The 21958-nt window shown below is 50.2% G+C and overlaps 1 protein-coding gene across 4 annotated transcripts in view; it reads right to left on the reverse strand.

The window, feature by feature from the left end:
• Nucleotides 1–15961, reverse strand: part of IL12RB1 (interleukin 12 receptor subunit beta 1) — an 18456-nt gene extending 2495 nt beyond the window's left edge. The window contains exons 1-13 of one of the 4 annotated variants that reach the window (XM_024767385.1): nucleotides 15800–15960; nucleotides 14674–14736; nucleotides 13640–13757; nucleotides 13051–13220; nucleotides 10949–11067; nucleotides 8651–8684; nucleotides 8054–8176; nucleotides 7211–7293; nucleotides 6129–6366; nucleotides 3398–3565; nucleotides 2578–2715; nucleotides 2061–2216; nucleotides 746–880 (exon numbers count right to left, since the gene is read on the reverse strand). In XM_024767385.1, coding sequence (XP_024623153.1) covers nucleotides 746–880; nucleotides 2061–2216; nucleotides 2578–2715; nucleotides 3398–3565; nucleotides 6129–6366; nucleotides 7211–7293; nucleotides 8054–8176; nucleotides 8651–8684; nucleotides 10949–11067; nucleotides 13051–13220; nucleotides 13640–13757; nucleotides 14674–14736; nucleotides 15800–15947 — 1693 coding nt within the window. In that variant the 5' untranslated portion in view covers nucleotides 15948–15960. Of the gene's footprint in view, nucleotides 1–745; nucleotides 881–2060; nucleotides 2217–2577; nucleotides 2716–3397; nucleotides 3566–6128; nucleotides 6367–7210; nucleotides 7294–8053; nucleotides 8177–8650; nucleotides 8685–10948; nucleotides 11089–13050; nucleotides 13221–13639; nucleotides 13758–14673; nucleotides 14737–15799 lie in introns of all 4 variants that reach the window. The other 3 variants (XM_024767383.1, XM_024767384.1, XM_024767386.1) reach the window with 3 other exon arrangements.
• Nucleotides 15962–21958: the final 5997 nt, after the last annotated feature.

The raw sequence follows: 21958 nt of genomic DNA on the forward strand, positions 1-21958 counted from the left end.
TGCCTACAGGATAAAGCCCTGGCACACAATAAGTGCTCAGGACACTGTAGCTCCAAGAGCCTGCAGGTAGGGCCTGTGTGGTTGCTCCCCCGGACCCAGACCAGCCCACTGCACACCCAGTCTGACTCACTGGTTCTCTTGGGACCAGACTTCACAACAACAAGGACAACAGGCAGGGACCGTGGCAGGAACAGGGATCATTTGGTCTCCAAATCTGTCATTGCCACACACCCCAAGACAATGGAGCCCACCTCCTTATGTTTGTGATGAGATACTCATTCATTCATATTCATTCATTCACTCAATAAATAGCCCCCCTGCTCCCTTCCTTTCCCCAGGAGCTCCAAGGCTGGGGGAGGCAGAGCCCACACAGACACCCACACACACTCCCAAGGCGTCAGGCCAGGTAGGAGGGGCAGTGGGGGGTGCCCAGAAGGAAGCCTGGAAGGCTTCCTGGAGGAGAGAGCTTTTGAGCTGAGTTTTGAAGGATGAATAGGAGTTTGACAAGGAGACCAAACATTCCAGACAGAGAAGCCTGCAAGGAAAAGCCAGCATAAGAGAAGGTTCATGAGGGGAAGCTGCAGCAGAGGTGAAGGAGTTGGGAGCAGGTCAGCCTGCGACTTTCTCCTGAGAGGGATGCATGGGGAGCCATGGAAGGATGGAGGGTCAGGGCGGGACTGCTTGCTGACATGTGGGATAGGGCAGTGCACTCTGGGTAAGTACCCGGGCCCGCCCCCTCACTCACCGACGGTGAAGCGCAGGGGCTGGCTCCAGGCACCCCGCCACTTGGCTGTGTCTGCTCGAACCTGCACCTTGTAGGCTGTGGCAGCCCGCAGGCCCTGGAGGGTGATCTGGGTCTCTGTGGCATTCACTGACAGCTCTGTGGGCGGGAGGCAGCGTGTGTCCCTAAACCCCCTTTACTCTGGGCTCCACCCTGGGGGTGGGAGTAGGGGCTCACAGACATTTTGCTGAATAATCTTCCCTAAATGCACCCATTCACATCAAACTTATTTGGAAAATATTCTTCATCAAACTATTCAGTGAATGATGCTGTTTTTTCTCAAATTCTGACCAATTTGCCCTTCACTTGCTCCTAGTCCTCTGCTTTCCAGCCGCATCTGCCTTCTCCTCAGAGCTCCCTAAAAGGCACCAGGTTCAATCCCAAACCTCAGGGCCTTTGCACTGGCTGTTTCCCTGGCCTGGTTCACCCTTTCGCCAGATAACTACATGGAGGAAAAATGCCTGGAACCCTAAATCCATATTCGTTGTAAATATTCAAGAGGAATATTCTTCAAAAGAAATTTCGGGGAAGTTGGTACATTTGGCCAAATGGGCATTTGGTGCATAAACCTTCAGCAATTTGACTTTTGGCAAACTGCTTTTCAGCAAATGGGCTGCTTCCAGCTGTGCCACTATGAACAAGTCACCGACTCCCATTTGGCCTCATTTACCCCCTCTAAACAACGGAGGGTGACCAGGCTGATGGCAGAATGTCTATGTCTGATGTCAGAGCAGCCCCCGTTCCACCCTCCTCCCTCCTCCACCCCCCTCCCGCCCCTGTGCTGGGCTCGAGGAGGGAAGGCAGGATATAAACTCATGGTCTTGGCGGCCTGGCCTGCTGCTGCAGGAGATGGATGGGCGAGGCTGTATTCTCGCAAGGCTATGTTACCCAGTGGGGAGGAAGAGGCTCCCAATGTGGGAAATGACAGGAAGTTTCAGCCCTGGTGAGACCTGCCCTGTACATCCTCATTTCTTTCCCTCCTATGGGGCAGGAAGGGGCACCTAAGTGAGCTCAAATCCAAGCTTGTTTAACCTTTGGGCAGGTGAATCCCTCTCCAGGCCTCAGTTTCCCCGTCTGTAGAATGGAGACAGTCATCCCCGCTCCATGGGAGCTGCCGTCTAAAGGGCCAGTCAAGACCCTTGAGTCCAACTCTATTGTTCCATGGGTGTGAAAACCAAGGCCCAGAGAGGGATAGTGAGGTGCCCAGGGTCACACAGCAAGGCAGAACTCAAGGCCAGAGCCCTTCCTCCCCCAGCCAGGCCTGTGCTGCCTCACGTACCGGATACTTGGTTGCTGGCCTCATCCTGGCAGCGCACAACATACTCCTTCAGGACGCCGGGGCAGGTGCTCAGCAGAGATGGTGTCCAGTCCACAGACACTGAATCCTGGCTGAGTTTCTTTACAGACACATGTTGTGGGCTCCCGGCCTCCGAGGCTGCAACCAACATCCTTTACCACGGTCAGCTCCAAGGGTGCTGGTTGAGTACTTCCTGCCTGCCCAGCCTGCTACTGTCCAGAGACCCAGGGAACCTTGGCCACAGAGTCAGCTGTGTCTGCCAATTCCACCACTCTTGGTGTCATCACTTCCCCTCTCTGAGCCTCAGTTTTCTTACTATATAATGGTGCAATGCCTCTCGGGGTATCTTAAGAGTTGACTGAGCTGACTTCTATGTGTCTGGCTTCTGGCCAGGGCCTGATATGCAGTAGGTGCCTCTAAATGGTATTCCCCCTTCCTGATACCCAAGGACACTGCCGAGTCCCCTGGGGAGACCACCCTGCAGGTTTGGGCCACTCACCATTGCCTCCAAAGTGGAAGGTGGACAAGACGGTGGACCACGAGGTGGGCTTCTCCGGGCGTGCAGAGGCAAAGATAGTGATGCGGTAACACTCCTTCTGCCACATTGCCCCAGATGCTTGGCTCAAGCTGTGCGTTGCTGGAAGGATTAGCAAGGGTCAGACCAGTAAATAGATTGTGTCCCCACCTCCGCCCCTGTGCCATCTGCCAGAAACTCTTAGAGCACTCCTACCCATGCTTTAAAGCCCTTGCACCAATGTCCCCTCCTCCAGGATTCCGTCCTCATGCCCCTCGCCACCCCATCCCCGCCCCTTCCCAACCTGTCCCCACCCCCTCCAGCACAGCTCCTGCTCTATGGCGCCGGGGTGTCTGCATCCAGCTCTGTCTCCCCTGGCTGGGAGCTCTTTGAGGACCAGGTTGAGGCTGAGGCTTCCTGGGGCCCCGGCCAAGACCACGTCAGAGAGTGAGAGGCTGCTTGGGCTATTTGGCACCCTCCCTTTCCCTCCAGAGGCCTCATTAATTTGCCACCTGCATCTTGCTAGGCACGGGTGAATGTTTAACAAACACCCTGGGACGTGAGACTCATTACCTGCTGGGGTGCAACTTTCCCAGGGCTGAGCCCTGACACCCCAGGATCCCAGCAGGAAGCTCCAGACCTGCATGAGTGGAAGGGTCTGTCTTGGCCTGTCCCCACCTCTGTGTGACCTTGCGCAAGTGGCAAGACCTCTCTGGGCCTCAGACACTCCACAAGGATGATGCCTGTAGGTTTGCGCTGACCAGGAGCTCTAATGGAGGATGCAGGGCAACCGATATTACGGTACCCATTCCATCAGGGTCCCGGTCCTGGGGTGCCGTCAGGGTGCAGGTGGCAAGGCTCTCGTCCTGGCCCTGGGGCTGCCACTCAATGCAGTATGTCATGCCCTGGGCCTGGGCTGGCCAATGCATGGTGGTCCTGTTGGCTCTGGTACTGATATTCAGAACCCCTGGTTCTGGAAGAAGACAAGAGAGGCACATCAGAATAGCTGCCGCATGCTCCCCCCACCCCAAGGCTCCTATAGCCCCATCCCACCCTCTTGACAAGCTCTAACCCCCCAGGGCCAGGAGTGTCTGTATCTGGCTCTGTCTCCCTACGCTGGGGGCTGCCAGGATGGGGGCTGAGCACAGAGGGGACAGCAGGGGCTGTTTGAATGAATCGAGTCCTCCCCCAGCCTGACTGTGGGTTCCCTGCCAGGATGCCCACAGTCAGTGCTCCCTATGCTGCCACTACTACCCTGTCAGGCTAGTGGGCATCTCCTGGTCCAGCAGATGCCTGGCCACCCACCACCCACCTTGCCCAGCGGTGGGTGGCTGTGGTGGAGGAGGAGCCTCCCGGCTGGACCAGAGCTCAGAGCCCCGAGGACAGACCCACTCAACCCCCTGGGCTCATCTCTCCACTCCCTACAGCAAGGCCACCTGTACCAACCTGAGCTGTGAGTACTGCTTCCAATTCTAGGGACAATAGCTATCATTTATAGAGTTCCGACTGTATGCGCCAGGCCAGTGCCGAGCATTTTACAGGTGCCACTTTCCCACAAAGTGGGACCGTGATTATCCCAATGGTATAAAAACTGAGGCTCAAAGTCGGAGAGCCACCAGCCCAATGTCACATAGCAAGGCCATGGCCCAAAGCAGACCAGGAGCTGACAGACTTGCCGCTGAGTCACCCTGGCAAGCGGCTTCATCTGTCTGAGCCTCAGTCGTCTCATCTCTGAAATGGGCATCATCCTAACAGCCCAGCTGGGTGCCCAGCAGGATCAGGACTAAGGTGAAGCGAGCAGGGCATGAAATTAAGGAGGCGCCAAAGAACTCAAAATCAACACTCTTCTGATGCAATATTTTTTTAAAAAATCAAAATGAACCTAAAAAGATGTACCGAGTGCTATTCACGGTTGCCAAACAAGGGAAACAGCTCAAATGTCCGTCAGTGGAAAAACAGATAAACAAAATGTGGCCCATTCACACAGTGGAATATTACTCAGCCATAAAAAGGAATGAAGCACTGATGCCTGCTACAATGTGGATGAATCTTGAAGACATCAGGCTGTGAAAGAAGCCAGACACAAAAGGTCACATAGTATATGATTAATTCTATGAAATGTCCAGAACAGGCAAATCCACAGAGACAGAAAGCAGATTGGTGATTGTCAGGGGCTGGGGGAGGGGGAGGGGGAGTGACTGCTAAGGGGGACGGGGTCTCCTTTTGGGCATGATGAAAAGGTTCTGGAACTAGACAGAGGTGATGATTGTACAACACTGTGAATGTAATTAAGGCACCAAATTGTACTTGTTAAAATGGTTCCTCTTGATATGTGAACTTTACCTCAATAAAATACATATGTTTATATACATACATATAAAGCCTTAATTTTTAAATTTTAGATTTTTTTTGAGGTAACACTGGTTTAAAATATTATAATAATAAAAATATTTCACGTGCACTTCTGAATATTTTGACCTCTGAATACCCTACTGTGTGCTCAGCATGAAAACTTTCGTTTCCGTCTGTCACCATAGAGTGGATCCCCTTTACCCCTCCCCTCCCCTTGCCTCTTCCCCTCTGGTAACCACTAATCTGTTCTCTATATCTAGGTATTCGTTTTGGTTCGTCCATCTAGTTAGTCAGTCAGTTGTTTGTTTGGTTGGTTGGTTGGTTGGCTGGTTGGTTGGTTTTTATATTCCACATCTGAGTGAAATCATAGGGTATTTGTCTTTCTCCAGCTGAATTGTTTCACTAAGCATAATATCCTCAAGGTCCACGCGTGTTGTCACAAATGGCAACATTTCGTTCTTTTTTATGGCCGAGTAGTATTCCATTGTATACATGCACCACATCTTTTTTGTCCATTCATCCATTGATGGGCACTTAGGTTGTTTCCATACCTTGGCTATTGCGAATAACGCTGCAATGAACATAGGGGTGCGTATATCTTCTCCAATTATGTTTTCTTTTTCTTTGGATAAATACCCAGAAGTGGAATTGCTGGATCATATGGTAGTTCTAGTCTTAATTTTCTGAGGAATCTCCATACTGTTTTCCATAGTGGTTGCACCAATTTACATTCCTGCCAACAGTGTATGAAGGTTCCCTTTTATCCACATCACCGCCATTGATTTTTTCATTGTGTATAAATATATGTATACATTTAATATATGTATACGTGTATATAAAATGAGCAAAATGTCTAGATTTTAAATAAAGACAGGATCAACCCTGTATTTGCACGGCCCTGCCTTGCTTGCCACACCCTGATCTTGGCCCTGGTCCTAATAAAACTTTATTTACAAAAACAAGTGTTTGGCCTGGGCCACAGTTTGCCAGTGAGAAATTTTTTAACTATTACACTATAGCGCTATGCATTTTTTAATGCTATGCATTTTGAATACTGACTTTACACACTCCTAAATTAGACACCACATTACATTTTCGTGCCTCACTCGCTTCACTCTAGTCTAGCTGAGGCTCGAGTACGTGCTCAGCTCCAAGAGGCCCCCCCACTGCCCAGCCAAAGGCACCTGAGTGGGTATAGGCAGGAATGTGCCATGTCTGGTTGGGACCGAGGCCAAAGCGATTCCGGGAAACGACAACCAGGTCATAGGCGGCACCCGAGAGGCTGAGCTTTTTCCGCAGGCGCAGGGTCCTCGTGGCCTTGGCCTTACATGGGCAGGACAGCATATGCAGGTGGACATGGTAGGTCACCTCCATGCCTGAGTCGGGCCCGAGGCAGCCTTCTGGAAGCTCCAGCTGGGGCAGCTGTTGTGAGTGTGAGAGATGGTTTGTGGGGACCTGAACATGCACGTCGTCCCCGTGGGTTGACATCAGGATGCTGCCAATGAGCACAGGCTCATCCACGGGCCACAGCTCATGACACGTATGAAAATTTTTTTAAAAATAGTAAACCTCAGTGCTGGCCAGGCTGCTGGGAAACTGACACATCCACTGCTCATTGATTTAGGGGGAGGGGGGAATAATTCGGCAAAACCCACTGAAAGCCAGAGGAAAAAAATGTTTCTGTCTTTGGACCCAGTTACTTCGAGCCTGGACATTTTTCCTAAGAAAAGAAATTCAAATTATAGGAAACCTAGGACGAGAAGGAGCTTCACTACAGCTCTATCGTGCCAGCCCATTGGGGACCTGGCGGAATCAATTATGGTGAAGCCAGGGGTTGAAATGTATGGTGAGTTTGCCCCAACTCAGGCAGGGGATTTCCCCTCTGCGCCTCAGTTTCCTCCTCTGGAAAATGGATTCATTCGACTGTACTTAATGAGTTGTTTGGGGGACTTCAAAAAAATCATCTCCCATCCAGACCAGCACAGTCAACCCCTTCCTGGCCTTCCAGCTTTCACGTGAGCCCCGCAAAATCTGCTCCCGCAATGGCTGCCTGAGGGAGCCTGTGAACACCTGAGTCCAGCCATATCCTTCCTCTGCTCACACACCCTCCATGGCTCCCCATTACCTTCAGAGTTCAACCCACAGTCCTTCCGGTCCCTACCACCTCCACGGCTCATCTCCCTCCTTTTAAACACTTCCACTCCAGCCTCTTGTCTCCTTCTCTCTGTCCTCAGGCCACCCCACAGGCCTGCGATGGTCCCATTACCTGCTCATGCAAGGTCACCTTCCTCCTCCCATCCGGGCGGAGCTGCTCCACCGAGAACCTCACCTTGGCCTGTGGGGGGGTTTCTGCAATGAGACAGCAAGACAGTGACACTGGGGGTGGGGTCCTTGCTCACAACGTCCTGCAGACCCTGGATTGGGACCCAGGACCTTTTCCTTCCCTCCAATGAAACACAGGATTCCATGGGTCGTTAAGTAGTTTTCAAAATCTGCAAACATGGAGATCCACTCCACGATAGTGTGAATATACTTAATGCAACTGGCTAAAAATGGTTAAAATGGCAAATTTTATATTATGTCTTTTTCTACTACAATTAAAAAAAAAGATCTGAAAACAGCCATCGGAATTGTTTCCCAGCAGATACGCACTTGGGTGGGCAGGAGGAAGCTCCAGCTCAAAGGGTAGGGGGACAAATGTTGACAGTCACTCCCCCCATCTCTCCCTCCCACCCCCACCTCGGGCTACGTCTCCACTCTGGAGCTGCCCTGGCTCCAGCTTCCTGTGTCATTTGGAAAAATCTGCCTTCACGACATAGCCACTTGCACCCATCAACTCCTTGTTCGGCTTTCAAAGAACAAAACCCACCAAACTCATTGGAAGGAGAGAAAGACTGATAAATGTTTTCTTTTTATTATGGATTTGCCACATTTTACAAAGTGAAACTTGCCCACTGCCCTGCCACCTTGCACTAATTTTCCCTAATTTCTTCGGCAGCCTTATTTCTAACATCCATCACCTTAATGCTAACGCTCACCACCTTATTTCTAATACTACTACCATCTTTCTAACGCCTGTCTCCCTTCCTGTGGTCCAGGGTGCTCTCACCAGGGGGGATGCACACAGGGCTGCTCCAGCTGCTCCAGGGACCTCCGGAGACCCCTGGCCTCAGCCGTCGCCGCAGCTGGAATTCCTGGGCCGTGTCCATCTCCAAGGGGCAGAGGCATGACTCTGGGAAGAAGCAGATCAAACATCAAGCAAAGGGGCTGTCCCAAAGCCGGGAGCACCCAGGGCTTGGCACTGGTCACTCAGCCATCGTGCACATATTAAGCTCCAACTGTGCACATGCACTTATTGAGTGCCAACTGTGTACAAGCACTTATTGAGAGCTGATCATGTGCCGGACCCTGAGGACACAGCCGGAATAGGCCAGGTCCTGTGCTCTTGGGGCCTCAAGGATCACCCACTTCTTCTACTGTCCGGAGTTCAAGTCTCAGCAAGGCCATCTACTAGGGATGTGAACTTGGCCAAAGGCTTCACAAGCCCAAGCCTTTGTTTCCTCACCTGTGAAATGGGGATAATCCAAGACTGAGCTACAGGGAGGCGCAAACAAGCCTACAGAGAATTCAGCACTGGGTCTAGCACACAGTGGGTGCCTAATTAATGCTAACTTGCTACCGCTGTCATTGTCACTATTATTCTCACCGAAGCCAGCATCATCCTGATGTCCACAGTCGCCCTAAAACAAGACCATATTTATACATCGTTTTACACTTGGGTGTTGAAAATTCTAGCTTTTTTGAAATTTTCAACAATTACTTTGCTAAATGTAACATGGAAGCCTGGATTGGATCTGAGAACAGAAAGAGGACATTCTTGGAAAAGTGGGTGATAATCCAAATAAACTCTGGAGTTTAGTTCATAGCAAGAGACCAGTGACAGACAGACTTGGGAACGAAAGCCATTAACCTGTGGGGAAGCTGGGTGAAGGCTCTATGTACTTCTTTGTAACTTTTCTGAAAATCTAAGATTATTCCAAAATAAAAAACTTTTGTTTTTGTTTTTTTTTAAAGAATTATTTGGGGGAATTTCCTTGCAGTCCAGTGGTCAGGACTTGGCACGTTCACTTCCGGGGCCCGGGTTCGATCCCTGGTCGGAGAACTAATATCCCACAAGCCGTGTGTTGAGGCCAAAAATTAAAAAATAAAATAAAATAATTATTTTAGGAGGCAAAATTATATTTTTATAATTTCCTAAAAAAATACTTTAAGAGACAAAACCTATCTGTTTGTGGTGTCGTGGATGAGGAGAGGCAAGTTTAGGACCCAGCTAGCCCCACATTCCCCCGGCTCATGCTGAGAGGTCCCTGGACATCCTGAGCTTCGGTTTCCTCATCTGCAAAGGGGGGCTGAGAGGGTCCACTGCAGAGTGTGTTAGGGGGCTGGAGATAAAAAGCAAAGAGATGCCCCTCCCCAACAGGAGTCCCATGTCACCTGTCCCTGACTGATCCGAACCCATTCACTTGATGGGAAAACTGAGGCTCAGGGAGGGGCACAACATTTGGAGGGAAGATAGGGCCCAAACTGAGGCTACTCCCTGGACTCAAGATATTCCCAGGCTGGGGGAGGGGGAGACACCACAATTCAGAAGCTGGGTGGGTGTTCTCTGTCTCTCCCAAACCAGGGACTCCTTGGGGACTTGGTCAGGGCTGAGGTTTCTTGCAAGCCTAGGCTTGCCCTGCTTGCAGGGGACAGAGGGGAGAATAGAGTAGCTGAAGCATGGATGAAGGTCCAGAGAAGACATACAGATGGCCAACAGGGACACGAAAATGTGTTCGACGTCACTAATCATCAAGGAAATGCAGATCAAAACCACAACGAGATACCACCTCACACCTGTCAGAATGGTTATCATCAAAAAGGCAAGAGATAACAATTGTTGGCGAGGATGTGGAGAAAAGGGAACCCTGTGCACTGTTGGTGCGGATGTAAATTGCAGCAGCCACTATGGAAAACAGAGTGCAAGTTCCTCAAAATATTAAAAATAGAGCTACCATATCATCCAGCAATACCACTTCTGAGTATCCATCCAAAGAAAAGCAAAACACTAATTGGAAAAGATACATGCACCTTCATGTTCACTGCAGCATTATTTACAGCAGCCAAGATGTGAAAGCCATCTTAGTGTCCATCGATGGATGAATGGATAAAAGTTGCTAAGAGAGTAAATCTTAAAAGTTCTCATTACAAGAAGCAAAATCTGGAACATGCCTGTGTGGTGACGGATGTTAAACAGACTTATTGCGGTGATGATTTCACAATGTATACAAATATCAAATCATGTTGTACACTTGAAACTAATATGATTTTGTATGTCAGTTACATCTGAATTTAAAAAAAGGAGGAACTTCCCTGGAGGTCCAGATAAGACTCTGTGCTCCCAATGCAGTGGGCAGGGGTTCAGTCCCTGGTCCGGGAACTAAGACCCCACATGCCACACAGCACGGCTTTAAAAAAAAAAAAAATAGAAAAAAAGAAAGGAGGGAGGGAGGGAGGAATGGTGGAAAGGTAGTTTCCTGGAAGAGGTAGCCCTTGAGCTGGACCCTGAAGGTGGGTTGGATTCACATGTGCTCAGATACAGAGGAGGGCATGCAGGTGGAAGGAACTGCATATACCAAGGCAAAGAGGCTGGGAATCCAGGGCATAGGCAAAGAATGATGGCCATTCAAAAAGGGGCCAGAGAAAGCATGAGGCAAGTGAGGGAAACTAGGGCCAGCTGAAGATAAGGATGACTTACTGAGGGTAGTGGGGAGCCACGGAGGTTGTGTGTGAGCAAGGGAGATCACAATCAGATCTTCACGTCAGAGAGACCCAGAGGCTAAACATGGGGCAAGAGCGGAGGCCACGTGGGAAGGGTGATAGATACAGAGATTGCAAAACTGATGGGAGAGGTGTGAGGGTGCCCTGTGCCTGTGCAAACCCCTGATCTGGGGAATAAACTCACCCACTTCCACGGGCTGCCAGGTGTCCGGTGCCGGAACTGTACCTCAGCACCATCCTGGTGGGCTGGGGTCTCCCACTCCATGAGCAGCTGCCCCGCTGACCTGGACACCTTGATGTTTCCTGGGGGAGGGTCGTATTTAACTGGAAGCAGAGTTGGGGGTTGGGAAGGGGAAGCCGGCATGTGTGTGAGCCGTTGGTCCTGAAAACTCTGGAAAATCTTCCCATGATCCTCCTGGCCCATAGTAAACCACCAAGCTCCCCAAATTTGAATCAGGGACACCTCTACAGGTCCCATCTAAGCCTGGGGTTCTATCTAAGCCTGGGGTCAAAGAGTTAAGATTTATACACAGGATCCTATTAGTAAAGGTGTCTTTAAAATATTAATACTCATTGCTGACAAGGCTGTGGTGAGACAGGCACTTTTGTAAATTGCTGGTGAGAGGGTAATTAACTGATTCTATTTTTTTTCTGAAGGACTATTAGGGAAATCTTACTAACTTTTTAAGCCCACTTCAAGGAGCCTGGCCTGAGGAGAGACATCTATCATGCTTTCTGCATCTCGGTCATACTGTGCTTGATTCCAGCTCAGGGTCTTTGCACTTGCTGTATCCTCTGTTTTGCTGTATCCACACTTCCCCATCTTTATTCCTACTGGATCTTTTTCATCCTTGAGCTGGAGCCCTCCCTGACCTCTCAGCAGTATCTCATCAAGTGTAACGATCATGCCTTGTTCATCACCCTACATGAATCTGGGCTCCATGAAGGCAGGGACAGGGTTGAGATTAGGGTGAGGAGAGTGAAGCAAGGTTGTACAAATACAGGGTCAGATCCTGTCTTTATTTGAAGTTCTGGGAATTCTCTGGCGGTCCAGTGGTTAGGGTTCTGCACTTCCACTACAGGGGGTGTGGGTTCGATCCCTGGTCGGGGAAATAAGATCCTGCGTGCTGTGCAGTGCGGTCGAAAAAAAAAAAAAAACCTGATATTTGATTTGTCATGGCTTTTTTTTTTTTGCATTAATATTGATTTTTTTTAAATGTTGCATCATGGGACTTCCCTGGTGGTCCATGGGTCAATACTTCGCACTCCCAATGCAGGGGACCTGGGTTCGATCCCTGGTCAGGGAACTAGATCCCACATGCATGCTGCAACTAAAAGATCCCGCATGCTTCAACAAAGAACCCTCATGTGGCAACAAAGATCCTGCGTGCCACAACTAAGAGCGGCACAGCCAAAAAAATAAATAAATAAATATTTAAAAAGAAAGGTTGCATCATGATATGGTTTATAATGACTACTGAGGTTTTTTGGCACCCTCATAACATTCTGTGGCCAAGGAGCGTACCTCATTCATCTCACCCTTGTCCCAGCCCTGTTCTGTGACCTCCATTGGCCTTGCCCATGTCCCCTGTGACTGAGCATGGCACTCAGTAGCAGTTCAAAGAGTATAAACTAAGTATACGTTATTGATTCGTGAAAACAGATTTTAAAGACCGAACACAGGGGACTTCCCTGGTGACGCAGTGGTTAAGAATCCGCCTGCCAATGCAGGGGACACGGGTCCGATCCCTGGCCCGGGAAGATCCCACATGCCGCGGAGCAACTAAGCCCGTGCGCCACAACTACTGAGCCTGTGTTCTAGAGCCCGCGAGCCACAACTACTGAGCCCGTGTGCTGCAACTACTCAAGCCTGTGCACCTAGAGACCGTGCTCCACAACAAGAGAAGCCACCACAATGAGCAGCCAGAGCATCGCAACGAAGAGTAGCCCCCACGCTCTGCAACTAGAGGAAGCCCACACACAGCAATGATGACCCAATGCAGCAAAAAAAAAAAAAATAATAATAATTATAAGACCCAACAGGGTCTTGGCCACATTACAGTATCAAGGAGAAACGGAAGCTACCCTACATGTTCATCAGTAGGGGATCCGTTAGGGGACCATGAAAGACTCTGCCAGGTTACATGACAGAGTTGGATGTAAAAACAGCTGGCAGTATCCAGCCCCTTGCCAGGGACCCAGAATTCCCTCAGGTCTAGGCTTGGGGACCAGAGGCTTCTCTGGGTGAGGAAGTGGTAGTGGAGAGGAAGAGAACAGGGTGCTGACCTGAGCTGTAGAGGTTCAGGGTAATGTTGGGGGACTTCTCTGTCCAGTTGGCAGCCCGGGATTCCACCCAGAGAGTGACAGCGTGGAGCACGGATATGCCATCCTGGTCGGAGAACTGCAGCTTGGTGGCTGAGCCTGCAGCAAAGTAGCAACAGCGCCCAGGCTTGAGGCTGCGGGAAGGAGGGTATCGGTACTGAGTCTCAGCGGCCACAGCAGATGATGTGCATCACATCCCAGCATCCTTTTCTTCCCCTTTTACCGCTGCTCCCCAGCCTGGGGTTTTCTTAGGGATCAACTCAGGACTAAGGGGTTTGGAGGATCCCAGAATCTCCTAACATGGGCTGCCACAGAGGGAAGGAAGAAATGAATAGATGGATGAATAAGTCACAGGGTGAGGATGAAGGAAGGACCACAGGGATCCTAAATGCCGCCCAAACTGGATACCCACCCATGCTGACCCCACAACACAGATCCCCAAGCCCTCCCTTCTGAAATGAGAAACTGAGGCCTAGGAAGAGGCAAAGACACTGCCGAGCTCATACATCTGAGAGTAGAGGCAGGGGGTCAGGAGCAAAGGCAGGATCCTCACCAGCTTCTCAGGAAGTGGCTGACCCCAGCTGCGGGGCCCTCATATTCCCAGGAACATTCGTAACCAGCGTTGCTGAGTATCCGGTAGCAGTTTAGGTCCCGGGGACCCGAAGCTAAGCCTGGAGGTTTGAGAACAGATTAGAGTGTGGGGGGGTGGGATCCCCAAACTGACACACCCCAGAGAGGAATCTTTGTGACACTTATGCAATCCGGTGTCACCTCAGCCTAAACACGCTGTGACTTCCAGCACCTTCCTGTGCCCTTCCCGCCTGTCTCCTGCCATCTCCCTTGCATCTCCTCCTCCAGCCACTTCAGCCTCTTCACTGGTCCTCAAACACACCAGGCTCACTCCTACCTCAGGACCTTTGCATGTGCTATGCCCCCTGCCTGAAATGTCCTTGGCCCAGAGCTTGACATTCCAATTTCTCCTTCAGTGTCACCTCTTCAAGCACTAGGCTATTTGAAGCAGCCCCCTCCTTCTCCATCCCTCACCCTGCTGTTTTTTTCCTAGCACGTCATTGTATGCAGGATATGCATTTATGTGCCTCTTGTCCACCTCCTGCACTAGGCTGTGACCCCAGGAGGACAGCTGGGCTCGCAGCTGATTCCTTCATGTCTAGAACTGTGTCTGCACATAGTACGTGCTTGGTAAATATTTCTGGAACAAAAGAATAGATGAAACGCCTTGCCCCGTGGCAGATTTAGCGAGTCTGTTACAAGCATGAATGTTCCAGCAATGCTTGCCTCGGAGCAACTTCAAAATGTTTAATAGCTGCTTAGCCCCAGATGCTGACCAATCAGGACGGACACAGACACCAGTCCTGCGACCCTGTTACGGAGTAGATGAGGCTTACAGAGGTGACTGCTCCAGGACACCTGAGTTTGGTGAGGCCAGGCCATCAGGCTGTCGGGTTGGGGCTCCTGAGACCCCAGTCTTTGGCTGGGCAGGAGGGAGCTGAGAGAGTGGCTGCTCGGGATGGGTCAGTCAGAGCCCAGTACAACCCCTTCCTCCCACGATGGGGAGCTGCCCCAGACCTGAGTCTGCATCCGGATACGGTGGATCCTGAAAACAGCACCCCATTGTGCCACAGGCTTCAGCTGCAAAGGCAATGAAGAGATAATGACAGTCTCAGCCTTTCACTGCAGGGGAGGGGGGCTTGCCCAGTGACCATCCATGCACCTGCCCACTTTCCCATCCTTGCACCCACCCACCCATCCACCTTTCTATCCATCCATCCATCCATCCATCCATCCACCCATCCACTCATCTATTCAGCCATCCATCTTTCCACCCACCCACCCATCCATCCATCCATCCATCCATCCATCCATCCACCCATCCACTCATCTATTCAGCCATCCATCTTTCCACCCACCCACCCATCCATCCATCCATCCATCCATCCATCCATCCACCCATCCACTCATCTATTCAGCCATCCATCTTTCCACCCACCCACCCATCCATCCATCCATCCATCCACTCACCTATCCATCCATTCATCCATCCACCCATCCACACTCATCTATCCATACATCCACCCACCCATCCAGCTCTCGGGCCGCTCCTCTAAAGCAATCCAGGGTCCCCTGTACCTCTCCCTTTTGCTGGTCTCCAGCCCTGCCTGACCTCTAAAAGCCCTGAAACCTTGCTGATCTCCTGTTTACAGAGAGGGAAACTGAGGCACAAAGAAGTTGCCCGAGGTCATGCAACAGCAGAGCTGGGATGAGAGTCCAAACCTAGTCATCTGCTGGGGCTGGGTCCCTTCCCATTCGATTCCACAAGATGGAGAGAGAGTATGTATATTACGTACACTGGGTACATAACACTATTATTTATTTATATATATATATATATAATATATATATACTTGGTCTTTATCCCTTCCTTAGCTATTTCTCATTAAACTCTGGGATGTGGGAAAGATTCAGAGCTTCAGCCCACCCCACAGAAGACAAAATCAAGACTGGAGGGGAGATGCCCAAGTCTGACATCAGAATCCATGATCATCCAGCTCACATTTGATAGAGGGAAAGACTGAGGCCCAGAGACACAGAAACAACCCTGGGAACCGGGTCCACAGCCCTCCACATATACACACATAGCCCCCCGCCCCGGCAAGAAGAGCCATAGGGGACTACTCCAGGGTAGGGGACTCACCGCCCTGCCGGGGTAGCAGGAGGAGAAAGAGGGAGACCAGCCTGGTCACCCGCTGCCCCATGAGGTCCTCGAAGAGGGTGGCAATCCCGGACGAGCTTCTGTGCTGCTGGAGAGGCCCCAGCCACCCAGTCCTCACCCAGGAACACATTAAAGCTTAGCAAGAAAAACTAAAAGGAAAAAAAAAGTTAGGTGTCATGGCCCCTCCCAGGGCAAGTCAAAGTGAAAAAGAAACCCAGGAAGTCAGCCTGGGCGTGGTGGCCTCATTCAGACCACAAACACACCCGAGCCCTGGACCCTTGAGCCCTAGGTCCGGGGGGTCTTCTCTGCTGGCCCCAGACTGAAGCTGGACACTGGGTGAGAGCCCCATGGGTGGCCTGGGGCTCTGTGCCCTTGGCCAGGTCTCCAGCCCTCTCTGGTCCACTTCTGAGACTTAGGAGCTAAATGGGAGGCCAGGGTCTTCAGACATCAGAGTTCACTCTCCCAGTAAATTGTTATGAAGTGCTTGCTGTAGGCTGGGCCCTCCAAAAATGTCCACCTCCCCATTTCCCGAATTCCAGCCTCAGGGCACCCTGGGTTCCAGGTCTGGAAGAGTCTCCTTGCTTCCTTCAGACTCAACTTTGTCTTTTCTCTGTGTCTTTTTCTCAGCCAGAGGTGGAGAGGTGGGGAATTCATGCTACCAAGTGGATGAACCCCCAAAACAACAGGCTGAGTGAAAAAAGTCAGACACAGCAGCCCATATGTTGTATGATTCTATGTATATGAAATGTCTGGAACAGGCAAATCCACAGAGACAGAAGGTAGATTAGTGGTTGCCAGGGGCTGGGGGAGGGGAATGGGGAGTGACTGCTCATGGGGATGGGGCTGCATTTTGGGGTGCTGAAAATGTTTTGGAACTAGACAGAGGTAATTGTACCATATAGAGAATATTCTAAATGTCACTGAACTGTATATTTTAAAATGGTTAATTTTATGTTATGTGATTTTCACCTAAAAAAAAATGTTCTCGGAGCCCAGGTGGGAAAAGAACAGGGTAAGGGTCTCTCCTGGGGGAGAGCATCTGGGGAAACTGAGGCCCAAGAGGCCAGGAGGAAGCCCATTCTCTGAGAGCCAGTCCTGAGGGGCAGCTGGGCTGGCCAGGGTCAGGCGCCCAGCAGGCCATGAAGTCAGAGCCATCGGAACAAAGAGGCAGTGTTCCAGGCCTGGCACAGTGGGGACGGGGACCCTGTGACCCTGCACAGAGCAGTCTTCACAGGCAGCAGGGCCCAGGCCAGGCCAGGGGGCGGAGTAGGTTTGAGGCCTGGGGGAGGGTCAGAGACAGAGAGAGACAGAGACACAAATGGAGAGAAACATAAAGATAGAAGGGACCATTGGAGATAGGGGTAAACCCATGGCCCACCTCTCGATGATCCTGAGACCCCTACATCAGGTGCCCCATTTTGCAGATGGAGAAACTGGGTCCAGAGACACCCAGACCACTCAGGGCCCCAGCTAGAGGTGAAAACATGGATGCAAACCCTGAGGCAGGGCACCCCCCACAGTGGGGCTGAGCTTTGCACCTTCCAGAGTAAGACCCATGCCCCGGGGCTACTCCCTACCTCCCACCAACCCCCCTCCCGAAAGTTGGGCCTCCCAGGCCTCAGCTTCCCCATCTGCAAATGGGCTAGAGTGTGGATAAAAGAGGGTTGCTGCCCACCAGACAGCCAGTATGATTTATCACTCTTTGGCGGCTCACAGTGGCCTCTGCGCTTGTCACATCTCTTTCCCATCCCCCCAAAGTTAGAGCAGTCACTGGAAAAACGTCAAGGGGGGTGGGGCAGAGCTGGACACAGACGCCCCCAGCTCCTTGAGGTCAGGGGCTAGGTGCAGGGAGGGGCAGAGGTTAAGGGGATCCTGCAGGGGACCAGGGAGGGCTGCCCAGAGTAAGGAGGTCTTGAACTGGCTTTGTAGAATTAAAGGGCATTCCCGGCAGAGGTCACAGAAGAGGCAAAAGTTTGGGGGACATGATTTGGGGAACAGCAAGATGAACGTGGCAGGTCTGGGGCTCCATGGGAGAGACGAAGATGGTAAGGGGGGCCAGGGCCTTGAGTGCTGGGCTGAAGGGCTGGGCTTTTTCCCAAGAGCTTTTTCCCAAGGAGCTATGGCAGGAGTGTGAGAAGGATTCCAGCCACTTGTCAGGTGTTGTTTCTACCCTTTTTGAAGTCACAGTTGGAAGCTCACCTTGAGGTTCACCGCAGCCCACCTTCCCCGTGCCAAATCTTTATACTCCCACCTCTCTTGGCCTGCCTGCCACCTACTCCAGGAAGCCCTCCCAGCTGCCCCAGAAGCACACCTGGGATATGTCCCCAGAGCTGTCCCACTTTCAGATGCCCCACAAACTGGGGGGAGGGAGAGGCCGGAAGGATAGGGTCATAGGCCGCCCTCCCCAGGAAATGGTAATGGGAAGAACCACAGAACTTCCCCACCCCCTCAGCTTCCGCCTTCTGGGGGAAGGACAGGTAGTAACCTTTAGCCCGAGAAGGGCTGAGCTTCTCTCCATGTGGTCAAGAGACCAGGTGCCCCTGAGGGGCATCTAAGGAGGATCTTGAAGGATGAGTAGGAGTTGGCAAGGAGAAAATCCATGAGTTCATTTAACAAACACATTTATTAATAAGAACATTTTTCACCAATAAGAACATTCTTCATTTACTCAACCAGGACTTCCTGAGGCCTCCAGAGGATCAACTGAGGATGTTTTAAAGAATACATAGTGGTGATCATTTTGTAAGATATAGAAATATCAAATCAATATATTGTGCACCTGGAACTAACATAATGTTGTAGGTCAATTATAATTCTTTTTTTTTTTCTTTTTTTCGGTACGCGGGCCTCTCACTGTTGTGGCCTCTCCCGTTGCGGAGCACAGTCTCTGGACACACAGGCTCAGCGGCCATGGCTCATGGGCCTAGCCACTCCGCGGCATGTGGGACCTTCCCGGACCGGGGCACGAACCTGTGTCCCTTGCATCGGCAGGCGGACTCTCAACCACTGCGCCACCAGGGAAGCCCTATAATTCGATTTTTTAAAAAAGAATACATAGGGGAACTCCCCTGGAGGTCCAGTGGTTAAGACTCCGCACCTCCGCTGCAGGGGACATAGGACATCGATCCCTGGTTGGGGAACAAAGATCCTGCATGCCGTGCAGTGTGGGGCCCCACCCCCACCCCCCAAAAAAAGAATACATAGGTGGGACTTCCCTGGTGGTGCAGTGGTTAAGAATCCACCTGCCAATGCAGGGGACATAGGTTCGATCCCTGGCCCGGGAAGATCCCACATGTCCCAGAGCAACTAAGCCCGTGTGCCACAACCACTGAGCATGCACTCTAGAGCCCGCGAGCCACAACTACTGAGTCCGCATGTCACAACTACTGAAGCCCGTGCTCCACAACAAGAAGGCACCGCAATGAGAAGCCCGCGCACCGTAACGAAGACCCAACGCAGCCAAAAATAAATAAATAAAAATCTAAAAGTAAATAAGTACATATATTTATTTTTTTAAAAAGAATACATAAGTTACCAAGAAAAGAACTCATTCATTCACTCCCTGATTACACTCCCTGATACTCTTCATGGAGATATTTGAGGAGGGTTTTGATGGATGTGTAGAAGTTTGCAAGAAAAAAATCTATTTATTCAATAAATGTTCTCTGATGATTCTCAAAGAGAATTTGAAGTGGATTTTGAAGGATAGGTGTTCACCGTGGAAAAATTGCATTCAGTCAGTCCTCCAGTCGGTCAGTCAATAAATGCTCCCTGTTGCCCTTTGAAGAGGTCATTTGGGAAGGGGTTCTGGGAAGAAGTTCTCCAGATAGATCACGGGCATTTGAGACCTCTCTGGTGGCTTCCCCTCCAGCAGCTCCCCATCTGTCCAGCCCAACCACCTCTGGTACAGGGAACCTCTCTTTCCTCAGGGTTCCAGCCAAAGTCCCAGGGCTGGAACCCTGAGGGCTGAGCTTGAGTCACATCTCCATCTTGAACCAATCACAGTGACTGAGATGGATAAGGACTCTAGGTCACATGTCCACCCCAGCTTGGATTACAGAACTTTTAGGCAGAACTAGCCAGAGACAGAAAGTTGGCCATGGTAGGGTGTAAGCTTACCATCACCTGGGGTATGCAAGCTCCAGATGAAGTCCATTTATTGTAGGGTTGTCAGATAAAACACACAACATCCAGTTAAATTAGAATTTCAGATAAATAACACATAGCTTTTTAGCATATCTATGTCCCAATTATTGCACAGGACATATACTGAAAAAGTATTCATTGTTTATGTGAAATTAAATTTGACCAGGTGTCTGTATTAGTTTGGTAGAGCTGCCATAACAAAGTATCACAGACTGAAATCACAGAGTGATTTCAACAACAGAAATTTACTTTATTATAGTTTTGGAGGCCAGAAGTCCAAGATCAAGGTGTCGGCAGGTTTGATTTCTTCCAGGGTCTCTCTCCACGGCTTGAAGATGGTATCTTTTCCCTGTGTCTTCACGTGGTCTTCCCTTGTACAAGTTTGTATACTAATCTCCTCTTATAAAGACACCAGTCATATTGGATTTGGATCTACCCACATGACCTCATTTTAGTTAATTACCTCTTTAAAGGCCTTATCTCCAAATACAATCACATTCCGAGGTACCCGGGGTGAGGATTTCAACTTATGAATTTTGGGAGAATGCAATTCAACCCATAACAGTGGCTGCTTTGGAAAACGGTCTGGTAGTTTTTGAGAGTATTTAAATGTAGAGTTACCATAGGACCCAGGAATTCCACTCCTAGGTATATACCCAAGAGAATCGAAAGCATATGTCCACACAAAAAGTTGTACCTGAATGTTCACAGAAGCACTCTTCACAATAGCCAGAAAGTGGAAAAACTCAGATGTCCACTAATGGATGAATGAGTAAACAAAATGTGTCGATCCATGCAATGAAATATTATTCAGCCATCAAAAGGAATGAAGTAGTGGCGTTTGCTGCAACAAGGATGAATCTTGAAAACGTCTTGCTGAGTGAAAGAAGCCAGACACGAAAGGCCACATGTTGTATGATTTCATTTATGTGAAATGTCCAGGACAGGCAGATCCACAGGGACAGAAAGATTCGTCTTTAACAGGGGCTGGGGGAGGGAGAATGGGGAGTGACTGCTCACTGGTATAGGGTTTCTTTTGAGGGTGATGAAAGTGTTCTGGAATTAGATAGTGGTGATGATTGCACACCCCTGTGAATATGTTTAAAAACCACAGAATTGTACACTTTAAAAAGGTGCATTTTATGGTAGGTAAATTACATGTCAATTTCAAAATGTGTGTGAGAAAAGCCAATTTGGCCTTGGAGTCCTGTATTTTTATGTGCTCAATCTGGCCACCATAACTTGGTGGGACACTACTGTACCTCACAGGCGATTAGCCAGAGACCTTAGCTAGGGTTCCCTCCAATCTGAGAACATACTCTAATGTCCAGCTCGAATAGTTGGTAACCAAGGGACCCTGCAGCTGCAGAGACAGTGGGAGTCCTAGTGAAAGAGAGAATATGGGTGCCACCTTGGGACCTTGGACTTTTCCCAGCCTCCCTTTCCCTTCTGCAAAGTCAGGCTGAACAATTATCATCAGATACCTGTGAGAGGAGGTCCTCATGAGGCACTTAGTCGGGTGCCCAATTGGCGCTCGGCAAAGGCAGCCATCCTCAAAAAAGAAACTGGTAACTACAGTGGCCACCTATTCTTGTAAATAAAGTTTTATTGGGACAAGGGCCAGGCTTGGAGTGAGGCAAGCAGGCAGGGTCGTGCAAGGGCAGAGTCTGATCCTGTTTTTATTTAAAATGTTCATGTCTAGCTCATCATGCATTTTTGTATTCGTTTCGATTTGTTAAACTATTGTATTAAAATGTTGTGTATCTTCATTACTGACGTTTTTTGTGGGCGCTTCTTAAATTTTGCACAGAGGTGAGTGCCCCACTCGCCTCACCCTTGTTGTGTGCCCCCCGGGGCGGGGAACATGGATTAACTTTTCTGAGCCTCAGTTTCCTCATTTGCAAAATGGGGATAACTCTCCCTTCTAGGAAGATTCATTGAAAAATGTTTACTTCTAGGCTCTGGGGGGTGGGGCGGGGCCTGAAAGGGAGGGGC

The sequence above is a fragment of the Neophocaena asiaeorientalis genome, unplaced genomic scaffold, assembly GCF_003031525.2.
Source record: "Neophocaena asiaeorientalis asiaeorientalis breed wild unplaced genomic scaffold, Neophocaena_asiaeorientalis_V1.1 scaffold87, whole genome shotgun sequence".
In the NCBI taxonomy this organism is placed as follows: domain Eukaryota; kingdom Metazoa; phylum Chordata; class Mammalia; order Artiodactyla; family Phocoenidae; genus Neophocaena; species Neophocaena asiaeorientalis.